The following is a 15233-nucleotide window of genomic DNA, read 5'->3' on the forward strand; positions in this document are numbered from 1 at the left end:
AAGACTGCTGGAAGGATTAAGTGAGTTAATTCCTGTTAAGTGCTTAAGCCAATGCTTGGCATGAGTGAAGAAGATGCACATGTTGGCTATTACAAGGATGGTGAGATGGTGTGGGTGTGCACAGCTAGGAGTGTGGTGGGAGGCGGTGTCCAGGCAAGATATGCTCAGGGCCTATGGGGGTGAGCACAGGGAAGTGTCTAAGCCGGCTCTCCTAGGGGCCTCCCGGCCTGCTCCGTGATCCTATCCACTTGGCACCTGGTTGCCTGCCATCTCCCAGTGCTGTCCACCCTGCAGGCGACCTTGGCCTGCTGTGGGGGCTGTGCGGAAGTGGAGCTCAGCGAGATCTGTGTTTCAGGGATGTAATGTTTCCTGTAGGGGTGGACAGGCCTGCAGCCAGGCCTTTGGGGCCGACCTGGGGGCATGAGGTGGGAGGAAGAGGGAAGAATTGATGCTCGCAGAGCTCTTGGGCTGGAGTCCCCCCAACAGCATCCAGAACAGGGCTGGGGCCATGTGACTGCTGTGCAGGTGTCTGGGGAGCAGCTCACCCAAAGCAGAGATGAGGGACAGGCCCCGGGTACCACCCTGCTCACCCTTCCCCCTGGCACTCAGGGCTTCAGCAGCCTGGTCCCTTCCTGCCCACCCCACCCCATGTCCACACACCAGCCTTGCTGCTTTCCCATCCCTGAGTGCCAGAGGAGGCCCCAGCCCTGCTCTTCTTAGCCATAGGCCCAAAGGCCCTCCCCTTACTGTGTTTCCTACCATGAGCCACACCTCTCCTGGCTCTGACTCCCAGGTCCTGTCCTGGCTCTTACATTGGGCTAAGCTGAACCCTGGAGACCAGAGAAGGAGGCTTCCTGGGGTTCCTTCCAAGGGCCATGTCCTTCTTCCCCCTCCCCACCTGACTCTGGGGCAGCTGGCCCCTGGGGCTGCCTGGTGGGGGAAATGTCCCCAGTTCATACTAGTCGACACTGTGTCCCTTCCCTGGGCCCCTCAGCCACATCCAGAAAACCTCAACTCCAACTTGACCCTACCCTGCCCTGAGTCAGCAGAAAACCTAGGGTCTCTCCTAGGGAGACTGAGCCCACATGGGCAGTGGGGCCTTCCTCAGATGTGTCTCTGCTAGGTCAAGGCAGAACCCTTCCTCCATAGGAATGTGGCCCTAAGGCCCTCTCTGCCTCTCCCCTCAGCCCCTTCCTCATTCTTCCACCTTTAAGCTCCCAGATCTGGCTCCTTAATCTTAGCCTCAGCAGCCTTTTAGCACTGGCCACGTAATGAGCCATGTACATCCACCATCTTCTTTGGTCCTCACAGCTACAGCCACCCTAGGAGGTGCTATTATTATTGTTTCTGCTTTAGAGAAGAAACTCAAGCACAGAGAGGGTGAGAGACTTGCCCAAGGTCACACAGCTGGACTGCTCTACTTCCTCTAGGACCATGAAAGGACCTGTGTCTCCCTTCCCATCCTGAGCCTCCCTCCCACCCTGGCTGCCTGTCTCCTGTTTGCCCTCCTCACCCAAACACTTCGGGAAGATGTTTTGTCTAGGCCGGCTGTCTGCTCACTGCCAGCCCCTGTAGTCTGGTTCCTGTCTCCTCCCCACATCTACATATCCCCCTCCCAATAGAGGGACTGCTCTGGGTACATCTGGTTGCTCAGTGGTCTGCACGACTGTTCAGCGGCGCCCATGGGCTGACCGCTAACTACCTCCATCCAATCCTGCAAGGCTGCCTTGGAGACCTGCTCTCGCTGACCTGCTGCCTCCCTGATCTCTTCTGTCTCCTTCCTGAGCTCCTCAGATGCTGCTGTCTGGGGCCCCTTCTGCTGTCTCTCTGCCCCAGCCCTGATTCTGCCCTGGTCCAGGCACTTCCCCCAGATAAGCCCAGCTGCCCCTGCTTGGAAGCCTAGCCCAGCCACCTGCCATGGGCATGGCCGCCACAGCCACAGCCCTGCACTCGGCCTTCAGGAGCATCAGTTCAAATGCAGCGAGTCCAGGGCTGGGAGGGCACCGGGAGACAGCAGGGGCTGGAGCCAGGCCCTCCTCAGAGCCAGCAGAGGCGAAGCAGGCAAGCTCCTGTGGGAGCCATTTGCCAAAGTGCGTAGGATATGTTGGCCGCTATTTAGGGTGCTGTAATATTCATGAAGGGAAGATTAGATATTTAAATTTATTCAGCAATAAATGCGTCTCAGTGGGGGAGCATTCCTCATGCTAAACAAACAAGCAAGCAGGGGCTAATTAATTATTTACAGGAACACAAGGAGGCCTGTGGCCTGGGGGAGAGGACGGCAGCTGTACCCCTGACAGAGGGCAGGAGACCCTGACCGGCCCTGGGCCTGCCCCTCCCCTCTCTCTTCCCCCCGTTCCCTTCCACTGTCCTGTGGGTCTGGACTCTTGCGGGCCCCCTTCTGGGATTTCTCCTTCCAGAAATCCTGCACACGAGCTTGCTGGTGGCTTTGGACAAGTCATTCAACCTCTCTGAGCCTCAGAAAGTTGTGGGGAGGACTGAGGTTTGCTGAGAGGTGGCTGGGGGGCTGGGAGACTAAAGGCCAGAGTGATTAAGCAGCTCCTTCAAGATCTCAAATTTATAGGAGGGCTGATGCTCAGGGCCACCTCCCCAGCGCCCATCTCACAGGAGGAGGAACAACGGCTCACAGCGGCAAAGCCGCTCTGTCAGCCAGGTGGGGGTTATGAGGCCTTGCCTGGCAGCCTTCAGCTCTTCTTGGACTTCTGTGGGCTCCCAGGGGAGGGGAGGGAGGGGACGGGGCCTGGGCAGTGTACACACACACACATACATACACGGCATATGACCTAAGCAGCACCAACCACAGCTTCTCCATGAGATCTGTTTTTATGGCTAATGAAATAGCCTAACAGCCAGGATTTTCCCTACAGTGGAATAGGTGGGCTCTCAGATCGGGTACCCAGCCCCTGGGTGAGATGTCTAAGTGGGAAGTAGTCCTGGGGCCCAGACCCAGGTGCCTTCCCAGGCTGGAGGGGCCCTCATAGCCTCTGAAATGAGCTCACTGGGGCTGTGTGGGGGCACGGCTCCAGGTGGCAGAGCAGACCTGGCCCCGTGAGACCCAAGGCCCCCTCCCCACTGCTAGTCCACCCCTTTGCCGGGTCACGTCACCCCTCTGCACCTCACTTTCATCTGTTCAAGGTCAGCAACAGCACCTCCTGTGTTTGGGATGAGCGTTCAGTGCCCTGCACTTTATCACATGTCGCCCCATTTTACAGATGTGTAGACCAAGGCCCAGCCACTGACTCTAAGCAGAAGATTCCTCTGTCCCTCATGCTCTTGGGGCCCCCTTAGCCCAAGCGACTGAACACACTGCCAGGTAGAGATGTCGCCCAGAAAGCTCTGGGTGGAAAGAAGGCTGGGGAGATAGAGGGGTGAGTTTGAGGGCTGAGGGGCTTGGTGAGAGGTGCACCCCTCCAGCCTGGGAAGGCACCTGGGTCTGGGCCCCAGAACTACTCCCCACTTAGACATCTCACCCAGGGGCTGGGTACCCGATCTGAGAGCCCACCTATTCCAACCATGTTGGTGCAGCCAGGCCCCAGCCAGCTGCACAAAGGCCAGATGCCAGGGCTCAAAACGGCCAGACACCCAAGCCCCCGCACCCCCAGGCCCCTAACCTGCAGAGGGCAGGCTCAGCCGAAGAGCCTGGTCATATGACGCAGCTCAGGGGCCTCTCCAGCTGACCCCACTCTTTCTGGCTCTGCTCTCCATTTTCCTCCCAGGCAGAGCCTTGGGAGCCTTGACCCCATACAATCTTTGTTGCCTTAACTGCCTTGGCTGCTGACCACACCCTCCCTGTCACTCATTCAATCAACAAACCAGTGCCAGCCCTGACTCCATGCTAGGCTTGGGCTTGGCCCATTGGGGGATGAAGAGCCCACCCTCCGGCCCCACCCTCGAGGTGCCAAGGTGGGTGGGTGCTCCAGGGAGAAGATGGATGGACGACAGCTCTGTGATGTGATCTGAAATTAATTATGGGGTGAGATCAGCTCCTTAAATGGGGATTTGAAAACATTAGGGCTTCATTATGTACACAACGGCAGTGCCTCATTCATCATGCAAAAATCACTCCCGTTATTAAAAATCCCCACGGCAGCTGCAGGCAGGGGCTTGGTGGCATCTTGCCCGCTGGGGGCAGGGCATGGGACCCACAGGCCTGTGGAGACCCCAGCATTCTCTCTCCTGCCCCAGAGGGCCGGCTGAGGGCTGGGGGCGGGGAGGGCATTTCAGCTCAAGGGACTTGGTGCCTCAGTTTCCTCATCTGCAAAGTGGAGATGCTAATGATATGTCCCATTAGCCCTCCTAATGGTGCTGTGACGAGGGCTCGTGAGATTCTGCAGGGAGAGCCGCAGCGAGGCCCTGGAATCCACGCAGTGAGCGCTCCGCACATCAGGCAGCTGTTAGTACCACCACCACCACACCCCACTGGGGTGGGGCAGGGCGGCAGGGGGCCTGGTGCCTTTACTTGGAGAGATGGTGTCACTTCTCTGCTGATCAAACCTCCCACAGCTCGCACGAGTCCATGAAATAAAATCAACTCGGAGCAAGGCTGGGGCTCCCTCTGGCCTCCACTTTAGGTGACATCTGGCCTCTGCGTCCCTCCCACCTGACTCAACATGGGCCTTGGGCAAGGGGGAGGTGGGCCCGCCAGGCCCAGTGCCAGGGAGGGGAAGTGCACCTCTCATGACCGTGGTGAAGCGGGAGGAGAAAACAGTCCAGAGCAAGGGAGGGGGGCGGGGGCGGTTTCAGGGTTGGGAAGGCACCTCTGAGGAGGTGGCATTTGAACAGAGCCCTGAGAACTGGTTTGGGGAAGGTGGGGAAGAGGGGTCCAGGCAGAAGGCTCAGCAGGGCAGCAGCCCTTCAACAGGAGCAGCCGCAACCGGGTGAGTCCGGGGGAGAGGTGGCGGGGAGGGCTGCACCTGCAGGAACCAGCGCCATGGGAAGTTCTGAGCAGGGGAGGGCCCCCTGGGGCCCTTTGCTGGACAGATGGATGGACAGGAAATAATGCCCTCCCCTCTCTGCCCAGCACAGTCCCCCATCCCAGACGACTCCAGGTCAGACACCCGGCCACACCTGCCCCGTGCACCCAGCCGTCCTGAGCCTGGCACAGAGCCGCGCTCAAGACCACTTTGTGGACTGGCTGGTCGGCCCCTTGGACCTCCTGCTTCCTCTGAGCCCAGCCCAGGAGGGGTTGGCCACACCTGGCCTGGCCTCAAGAGGGCCACGGGGGGCCCCACTATCTGTCCACTGTGCCAGGCCCTGGCTAATTGGGACAGAGCCTCTCCCGGCGGCTGGCTGCAAGAAGCAATCACAGATTAGCAGTGATGGGAGATGGGAGATAGTGCAGGTAGGGTGCGGGATGGTAAGCGAACTGGGCCGGAGTCGGGGCCTGAATACTTAGAGGCCTCTCTAATCTTCCCAGGCCTGCCTGTCCATGAACAGAGGACCGTGTGCGTGAAAGCCAGCATGAAGGAGGGAGATAGTTGGAGAGTGAGAGCAAAGACAGCAAGAGACAGAGGGTGAGCGAGAGAGAAGCAGAAACAGAACCTGACAGAGAGAGATAGAGAAAGTGAGAGACTCAGAGAGAGAGGATGCCCTTGCCCCCGGAGTCATGGGTACCTGTGTGAAGGGAGCAGAAGGTGGCAGGTTCTGCCTGTGCCATGTGCCACCATGGTGAGTGAGGGAGGGGTGCACACAGGGATGTGGGCTAGGGGAGGGGCTCCTGGGCTCGGCTGGCCACATGCAGGTCTGTGCTGAACACCTACTCTTTGCCAGGAGGTGGACAGACAGATTGCCTGTGTGTACCTCTTAATGGGGGAGTCTGATGGGGAGCAGCTGGTACTTAATAACACAAATGGAAGTCTGACTATCAAGGGTAACAGAATGCTATCCCAAGGGGGCCAGGGTCTGCTGGGTCCCACCCTCGATAAATAGAAGTGTGTGTGTGTGTGTGTGTGTGTATGGACAGGGCTCCATCCTGCCCTACCCAGGACCTGCCTGACTCTGGTGCCCACCCCTCGGGCTGGCCCTTGGGGCGCTGGCCAGGCAGGAGCAGAGATGGCCGCTGCAAGCAGAGGAAGGCGGCCCTGAATTAATCTGTCACTAAAGCTTGGCCATGGCAGGCGCAGTCATGATTTAGATGAATAATTGAAACGCTCCGATACATTTATTATCCCTTTAGTGCGAAAGTGGCAGAGAAAGACGAGGGGTAATTGAAAAAGAGCGCACAAATCTCCACGAGAAAGCCGGCTCCTTATCGCCGAGTAAACATTTCAGTCCTAATAAACAGGAGAGACACGCGTCAGGGCCCTGTCGATTCCCATCCTGATTTAGGGCCCGCCTCCCTTCTTACCATACAATAGGAGTATTTTTTTAAACAAAATTTTTTACTGAGCTAGTAAAAGGCTCTCCAGGAAGGAGGCGGGAGCGAGAGTGGGCCTGGCAGTCCCCAGACCTGAGCGTCTCCCACCGCAGACCCTTGGCCCTCTACCTAGTGGGCCTCTCCACCCCTCTGTACCTGTTGAACTCCTATACAGCGATTAGGGCCCAAGTTAAATGCCCCCTCTGCAGGGAAGACATCTACCAAAATGTGTCTCTTTGAGGGCAGAGTCAAGTCTTGGGTTCCAGTGTTTGACCCAGATGTCCCCCGCCCCTGCCCCCGCCCCCCATACGCATAACCCCAGAATGAGCCCTGGGAGGAAGCAGGGAGCAGGGGGCCTTCCCCAAGTTTTATCGGGACCACTGAATGAGGCAGGCCCAGTGGCCCCTGGGGGGTCCCACTGAGGTTTGAGGTGCCAGCTGACTCCCTTCCCTAGAAACTCACAGTAAACACTGTGGGCTCACCACACTAAAGTCCTGCAGGCCAACGCTGGCCCCTCTTCCAAGAGTCTCCTTCTGAGCTGATAGCTGCCCTCCCCTGATAGGACTGGATGGGAACCCCTGGGCAGGGCTGTTAGATCTGTGTCCCAGCTCCTAGGGCAGCAGCCAGCACATGGGGGTGCAACGAACCATCCCATAAAGGCTATTCTAGGGGCTTGGAATCCCCTGAACCCTGCTCCTGGGGAGAGTACATTCTAGTTGGGGAAAGGCGATAGAAACAAACCTAAAACACAATCATGTTTAGAGGGGACAAATGCTCTGGGAAAAGCCACAGAACTGGGTGAGAGATCAGCCCGGCGGGCTGTGGCTAGCTGGAGGAGTTTTAAACACAGTGGCCAGGGAAGGCTGAACGGGACTAGTGCTGATTAATGCATGGATGGTGGGTGATGGGTAAACGGGTGGTGACGGGAGGGTGGAGGTGGGTAGAGGTCTGAACCCCTGCAGGGCTGGACTCATAAGAGGGCATGCGGCAAGACCGGGGTCTGTCTGGGCAGACTCAGGTGGGCACCCAGCCCCCCAGTCCCAGGCTGCTCCTGCTTGTGCCCTCCACCCTGGCAGGTCAGTGGGTTAAGGCTGGAGGGATCAGGAGGTGATAGAGGGCACATGTGGCAGCTGTGACAGCAGAGGACATCCCAGGGGTCTGGGGCCTGTTTTCATGCCCACCCCAGGTGGGCACCAGGCCCCTACCAGCCCCAGCCTCGCCACAGTTCCAGTCTTCTCCCCGCCACCTCCACCTTGTTGCAATCACATTAGCAGAGTGACAGCCCCAGCGAGCACTGGCGGCGGCTCCATAAATCTCGCCCGGAGTTAAAGGCTGGACTCCGGGCCCACTTCCTCCCAGGTCCTGGCCCACCCCATCCATCTCTGCGTCAGTCAGGCTGTGCCTGGGGCCTGCTCCAGCCTCCTCTCACCTTCAATGCTGCAGGAACAGGAGCTAGAAGGACCCCACTGGGCCTCCCTCCTCAGTCTGGCCACCCTCCCAGAGTGAGGTCACCAGGCCATCTATGAGCCATTCCCTGCTCTGCCTGAAGCCTCAGTGGCTCCCACCACCTTTGCCAGCAAGTCTTTTCCTTTACATGTGAGGCCATCCCTGCCTTTACCTGTAGTTCATTCATTCATTCATCAACCAGTTACTGAGCACCTACTATAAGTGCCAGACCCAGTTCTAAGAGCTGGAGATACAGTCATGTTCTCTGGTGCGAGGAGACAGACAATAAACAATGAACATAATAAGTAAATTATACGGCACGCTAGGAGAGAGTTACTTGGAGCAAAATAAAAATCAGAGCAGCATGAGGAGTCCGGGGAGTGCAGGGTGAGCCTCACTGAGAAGATGGCATGCAAATAAACACTTGTAAGAGGTGAAGGGAGCAGCCATATGGTGATCTGAGGAAGAGTATTCTGGGCAGAGGGAACAGCCAGTGCAAAGGCTCTGAGGCAGGAGTGGGCCAGGTCTATTCCAGGAACAGCAGAGAGGCTGGTGTGGCTGGCCCAGAGTGGGGAGGGTCAGGCAGTGTGGTGGGGAGCCTGATAGGAAGCTTGAGACCTTGTGGGCCATGCTGGGGACTTTGGCCTTGGCTCTGAGTGAGGTGAGAGCCCTGCGAGAGTTTTGAGCAGAAGGGTGATAAACTGATTTAGGATTTACAAGGCTCACATCTTCCTTTTTGTGATCTGAAGTGAATGGCTAAAAACCAGCTCCTTACATGGCCTCTGAGGCCCCACATCATCTCCTGTCTCCCCTCCTCCTGGCTGGGCTCCAACCACTCCAGCCTTTGGAGTATCCCCAATGGCCCCACGTTCTCCCTCACTTCAGGTCTTCGCCTGTACTGTTCCCTCTGCCCAGCACACCCTTCCCACTGCTCTTTGCCAGCTGTCTCCTACCCATTCCTTGGTCCTCCAGGAGACTCCTTGGTGCCCAAGCCTGGACAGGTGCTCCTCATTGAGGCCCCAGCTGCCATCATACAGACCACCCTGTGTCACGGTGGTGCTCCTGTCTGCAGGGACCAGGCCCTTCTGGTGCCCAGCAGATTTGTCCCAGCACACAGCTAAGGGCCTGGCACACAGTAGGCGCTCAATCACTGGGTGATGAAGGAGAGGGTGGCATGGGCACAGTAGGACAGGTGTCAGATCCACTAGGGTCCCTGAGTCCTCCAAAAGGACAGTCTTCAGACGAGGATCCTAGATGTGCCTGGCTGCGGGCTCCCAGTCCCCAGTGAAGCCCCCCTCATTCTGTGAGGCTTCCAGGGTAGCTGTGACCTCCACATGGACAGCTGGAGGAGAAGCGGGGGAGGGAAAACATCTCTAGTCACAAACAGACCCCCCCATCCTGCATCCTGGCTGGTCACCGACAGCTCTTAATGCTGCTCTTATTTATTCCTGACCTTCTATGCCCCTTTTATTTTTCCCCCTTTTAAAACCTGGCCTGGGCCCCGCCACCACTGCCGTAAACACGACCCCTGGGATTTATCCGACGGCGCATTAACCCCTGCCCTCCGGCTCACCAATCATCCTGCTGCCTGCACAGACAGTGGGCAACCCAGCCAGCTGGGGGCTGAGGGCTGGGGGCGAGGGGCTGGTGTGGGCAGCCTGGGCAGGGCTGGCCAGGGGAAGCAGGCACCAGGGGGCATAGGGACTGCCCCCTGCCCCACCCCCGGCACCTGCAGACCTTGGCTTGCATCCCTGGGGGCTGGGCCCACTCTCACCTCTGACCTCCTGCCCACCTGGCCCTGCTGGAACCCCTGTTCCATGCTGGTCCTTAACAATAGTGAACACACATGCATTCTCCTAGACTTCATGGTTGGTGGACCTCTCCCTGACTTGACAGGATCTTGTCCTGGCTGCAGAGCTGCCCTGCGAGGCTTCAGGGCAGAGCACAGATACTAATTTTGCCCTCACAGGTGGGGAAAGTAAGGCCAAGGGGGCACAAGGCTTGCTGAGGTCATGTGGGCACCAGGGGCAGGGCTGGGCTCTCTCATCACACTTGTGGCCTCCAGTCCCAGGAGCAATCTCTTTTAAACCTCAAGTGTCCCTCTGGCCCCCAGTTACAGACTAAGAGGCCTCTTCAGAGGGTGGGACCTACCGCAGTCACCTAGCAGTGAGGGAGCCTGGCCTGCCGTCCAGGTGTCCAGCTTTGTCAACAGTAATGGCTGACAAGGCGAGGCCAGGAGGGTGGGAGGCAGTAAAGAAGGGCAGAGATGGAGAAATGGGAGAGGAGCACAGTGGGGACAAGGGGGAAGGCTGTGGGGAAGGCACAAGGCCCCCAGGTGGGCCCAGAAGCTTTCCCAACCCCCCACCCACCCCGCGCCCCAGACCGCAGGAAGGGTTCACTCACCGCCGCCGCCTCCAAGCAGGGAGCTGTTGGCTGCAAGAGAGACAGAAAGGCTGTCAGTCGGGGAGTGGCTGGTGGGGCCGGCAGCTGTGTGGAGGGGGGCCCGAGTGCCAGCCAGCTCCCTGGGCACAGAGTCTCCTCTGAGGCCAGGGCAGATAACCAGGAGGTGGAGGGGCTGGGACATCCTCTCCCGCTGAGGCTGATGTGCCTGGGTTTGTAGGGTGGCAGAGTCAGGGGCACCAGGGTCTGGCCTGCTCAACGCAGAAGCAGCCACACGTGGGGTCTAGAGGAGCAGACGATCCTCGGCCATACACGTCCTTTTGTTCACTCATTCTTTTCTTCCCACAGTGCCTACTTAGCCCCACCTGCGCCAGGCCTGGTGCAGAGACCGTGGGGGTCACAGACCGGAGCCATCGCTGCAGCCGTGGTCAGAGCTGCCCAGGAAATGAGGTTGTGGAGGGAGAACTGTGACCCCGGGCTGGTGGCCTGCACGACAGCCCCCGTGTGCGAGACCCGGGCTCCACCCCTGGGCAGCACAGTGAGGGCCTGGGGCACTGGGACTGGAACAAAAGCCGGGTTCAACACATGTGTGACTTGAGCCACTTTGCTGTGGGCCTGTTTCCCCATGTGTCAATGGGAAAACAGGCCGTCTGACAGGGTGGGTGTGAAGGTCAAGGAAGAGAGAAGGCTCCTCCACTCCAGCCCCCAGGCCCCAGCACCTTCCTTCCTCCGGAGCCTGGCGGAGGCTGTGGCTACTCTGTCTTGCTCTACCTGGCCGGCTGGCCTCTCTCACCTCCCCACAGGGCCAACGCAGGGGCAAAGTGAAGCTGGCAGCCTCTCCGCCAGGAAGTCAGGGCTGTAGCAGCCCAGCGCCCCTCCCAGCCTGGGCTCCAGCTTCCGGCCACACAGCTGCATTTGCGTTAAGCACTGGTGCTAATCAAAGCAAGTGATGGGAGACCCAGGGCAGGTGTGTTCCCCAGGCCCAGGTGCTGCCCGGGGTGGGGGAGGGGATCAGCTGTGCCTCAGCCCCTCGGGCCCCAGGAGTTCTGGCACCAAGCAGGGCCATCAGCTCTGACACCACTCTGGCAACCCACCCTCCCTTCCCAGGTCCTGAGGCAGCCCCTCTATAGGAGGTCAATAGGGAGCAGAGCCCAGGCCAGGAGCGGGGACCATTTCCAGGCCGACCAGGCCGCAGGCCTGGGGTGCTGTGCGGAAGCTGTGGACACTGCTAAGTGGTGTCGGGTGGCTCTGAGTGGCTGGTCTCCCAGAGCTGACAGCTCTTCGCTTGGGGAATAATTAATTCCACAGACCGAAAACCCAGGGCTGCAAGTTGCCACGTTACTTGCAAGATTAATACAAGCAGCTAATTAAGATGGAGAGGCGAGGAGCAGCTGGGCGCTCCCAGAGCAGGGGTGGGGGGCCACGGGGAACGTGGGAGCAGGCGGGCTGAGCAGGCAGGGAGGCAGCCCAAGTCAGAGTGAGAGCAGGAGATGGACCACGGCGGGACACCTAGGCAGGCACGGCAAGCCGCTGAGGGGCTGGGCTCCCAAAGGCTCCAGATGTGGCCTCTGCCCCTGGAACACGTTTCCAATGACTGACCGCAGGCTACTTGCCAGGCACAAACTGATCTCTTTTAGTATCATAACAAAGCCACAGGGGAGGTGCTGTTGCTCCCATTTTACAGATAAGAAAACCAAAGCTCAGAAGTTGAAAACCAAAGCACAATAGCAGGTCCAGAACTGGGTCTCTCTGACTCCAAAGTCATGGCACAAAGTGGGCCAACCTCAAGGCAGACTGCCTGAGAGACCGTCAGAGGGAGGCTCCTCTCCGCCAACCCCATTGCCAGGCTGGGGTCTGCCTCCTCCACACCCCGGCAGAGCACACAGTAGATTCCCCCAGATCAGTCTTGACTCAGCCCCGCCCCAGCAGGTTGGCTACAAAGATGAGGGGCTCGATGCCTGGACTATTCAGCCCCAGAGCCAGCAGGGAGGTCCCAGCATCTTGGGTCAGTCAGTCTGGGTCCAGTCCTTGGCCCTCAGGGCGGTCCTGGCGGCTGTCAGAAGCTGCCCTCCATGGCCCTTCCCTACCTCCCCCCATCACCTCTCTCTTAATTAACACTGGCTGCAAACGAGCTGGCTCTTGCTCGGGGAGGGCTCAGTGCCAAATGGACTGGCAGCGAGCCTCGAAGCAGTGGGAGGGGAGGGGGCACCGACCTGCTGTTCTGCAGGCCCCTCTTGGAAGGAGATGCCAACACCCACCTGCATGGTACCCACTAAACCCCACTGTGTGTGGCCCTGTCCGGGTAAGGGGACTGGGGTGAACTGATCTGATGTTCACCAGGCCGGGAACATCCAAGGGCTGAGGAGGGAGGTGGGTCTGGACAGCCTGAGCTGAGGAAGGGGGATCAGGTAGCAGGTGCCATTACTGGCCACAGGTGGAAAAGGGCAGGTGCAGCCCAGCACTGGGGGCTCAGACGCGAGCTGTACAGAGGACCTGGTCACTAGCCTGTCCCCAGGCTCAGCAGGCCTCCCAGGAGGCCGGTCTGCTGTGTCCCCTTCCCCCAGCCCATGGCGCCCAGCAGTCTCATGGTGGGGGACTAGGGGGAATGGCAGTGACCCTGTGGTCTGGACCCTGTTCCTTCACTCCTCTTTCCCCTGGACCCCTGTCTGGCCCTCTCCCCAGGGGTCTGGACACCTGGCCACATGGTGCCCCTTAAGGCTTCCCAAGGCGCTCACAGGTGGGCCAGGCTGCTGCAGGGATGGCCTGGAGGCTTGGGGGGAACACTGAAAATGGGGAGCAGTGCCAAAGATAACACAGGCAGTCAAATGTCGGCACCCATTTTCTAAACCCCTGCGTGCTCCCTCTGTCTGGAAGAGCCGTCTTGCCGAGGTGTGGTGATGGGTGAGTGTGATGTGGACGAGCACTGGACTTCAAGTCCAAGCCAGAGTTTGTGACTCAGCCCCACCCAAAGGACCCAAACCTGCCCCAGCAAAGCAGGGTCAGCGAGCTTGTGAGGGGCTGAGCAAGCAGGGCGCAGGCCTCACCAGGGGGTTTGTAGTGGGGGAGCTTAGGCTTGTTCTGGCTTTGGTGGGGCGTAGGCTCCTGGGCCAGACTGTGCGCCTCCAGGACTGTGAGCTGCCTGGTCTGAAGCCTGCCATCCGAGTCTGCGTGTCTGTCCCACTGCGTGGCGAGGTGGTCCAGCCCTGCCGCATCCCCTGCCTGTGAACGTGCCTGTGCCATGCTCTGCTGGACAGCTGACTGGCTCCGAGCCTCAGTGCTGGGCTGTGACCTTGGGGTGGAAATGAGGTCCACCCCAGCCACTGCCAAATCCTCTGTCCCCTGATAGCAGCCCACCAGGCCAGGGGTGCCCTGGGGGCCTCACTCCCCGCCTCCCACACATTCTGCCAGCCCTTCTCTGCCCCTACACTACCACTCATGCAGTGCAGTCCCCACCCCCAATTTCGCCTTCTGCCCACTGCACACCTTCTTAGGCCCAGGGCACCTGGGGAGCCCCAGCCCCTGCCCCACCCCCCAGCATCTGTTGTCCTTGTGGGCAGGAAGAGCCACTCCCCAGTCTGCGCCCCAGTCCCTGGTCCCATTTAGGTTCTGGCATGTGGCCACTGCCTGGTGAAAGGGAGAGGGCCAGACCCAGAGTGCTTGGCCACTGTCACTTCAGGGGACCCAGCAGCCCCTCCATCGCTTTCTACACACAGCCTTTTAACTGGGTGCCAACCATGTGCCAGGGGCCACCAAGCACACAGAGATGAGCAAGACACAGCCCCAGGGCTCAGAGTTGGGTAGGGGGAGAGTGTAAACGTCCCGGTGAGGGGGTTACCAGAGCTGGAGCAGCCTGCAGGCTGGGGCCTTCCCAGAGGAGGTGGCAGGTAAGCTGAGGCTTGAGGGAGGCAGCAGCACACCTTCCAGGGAAGGAAAGGTACGGAGCGGGCACGGCCCATGTGAAAGGGCCTAATGAGTCTGAGCATCTCCCTGGTTGGGATGGGGAGCCATGGGGCTGCCTTTGCTGGGGAAGAGTAAGGTCGGCTTTGCCTGACTCTCCACAGGCCCAGCGAGGAGCAGAGGGGCCAGAATGCGGTTGAACCAGGGCAGCAGCAGCGTGAACCTGTGAACCGGGCTGGGGAAGAGGGGGAGGGCAGGGGGAGGATGGCACACAGACACCTCTTTCCGTTCTGGTTGCTGCCCCCTGTCCCCTCCGCCCTGCCAGGCAGCACCTTAACAGAAGAGCTGCCCCCACTTTGAGGGCCGAGGTGAGCAAAGTAGGCACAGCCCTGGGGACTGTGGAAATGTAACTTCTCTTAAAATTGGAAGGAAAAAATGAACTTTGAGGTTGAAGAAAACATATATATAACATTAAATATATATAAATACATAATATCAAATGTTAAAATATTTGTCTTTATGTTATGTAATATTTTTATAGTGGAAGGGCCCATGGTGGCAGGAATGTCTGGCCAGGTAAGCTCTGTCCTGGCATACAGAAGCTCATTTCATTCTTATCCTGTGTGGAAGGTATTAACTGGCCCATTTTACAGATGACAGAGCTGAGCCATGGAGAAGGATCTTCCCACAATGCAAATGTGAGCATCTCCTTTGTTACCCCCAGCTTCCTGATTAAAGGTCCAAAAGCTCCCTTTGGCTCTCAGGATAAAGAACCAGCCCCTCACATACCACAGGCACACGACCCGCTGACCCATCACCTCATCTCATTCCTCTCTCCCCTCACCTTTCCCTTGGTCACACTCTAGGTCCTCAAACTTGCCCCGTTTCCTCTGGCCCCCGGGCCTTTGCATGGGCTTGTCCCTCTGCCTGGAGGAGACCCTCACCATCCCCCTGAGAGCCAGGAGCACACCCAGCTACCCAGGTCTGGAGCTTGTCCTCCGCTGCACCCTCCGGTGGGCCATGAACCACTGCCTCCAGCATCCTCACGTCCCAGGTAAGTGCCTACCTTGCTACCCTCCTCTCTGAGCCCTGTGTGTCTCATCCACAGTGTGTC

The 15233-nt window shown here is 58.9% G+C and overlaps 1 protein-coding gene across 2 annotated transcripts in view; it reads right to left on the reverse strand.

Annotated features, from left to right (window-relative positions):
• Positions 1-15233, reverse strand: part of MACROD1 (mono-ADP ribosylhydrolase 1) — a 142990-nt gene that overhangs the window by 3715 nt on the left and 124042 nt on the right. Inside the window, exon 4 of one of the 2 annotated variants that reach the window (XM_031690825.2) lies at positions 10226-10255. The exons of the other annotated variant lie outside the window; for it this stretch is intronic. Within the exon in view, the coding sequence (XP_031546685.2) occupies positions 10226-10255 (30 nt within the window). The remainder of the gene's footprint in view (positions 1-10225; positions 10256-15233) is intronic. 2 annotated transcript variants of the gene reach the window in all.

The sequence above is a fragment of the Vicugna pacos genome, chromosome 10 (genome assembly GCF_048564905.1).
Source record: "Vicugna pacos chromosome 10, VicPac4, whole genome shotgun sequence".
In the NCBI taxonomy this organism is placed as follows: Eukaryota; Metazoa; Chordata; class Mammalia; order Artiodactyla; family Camelidae; genus Vicugna; species Vicugna pacos.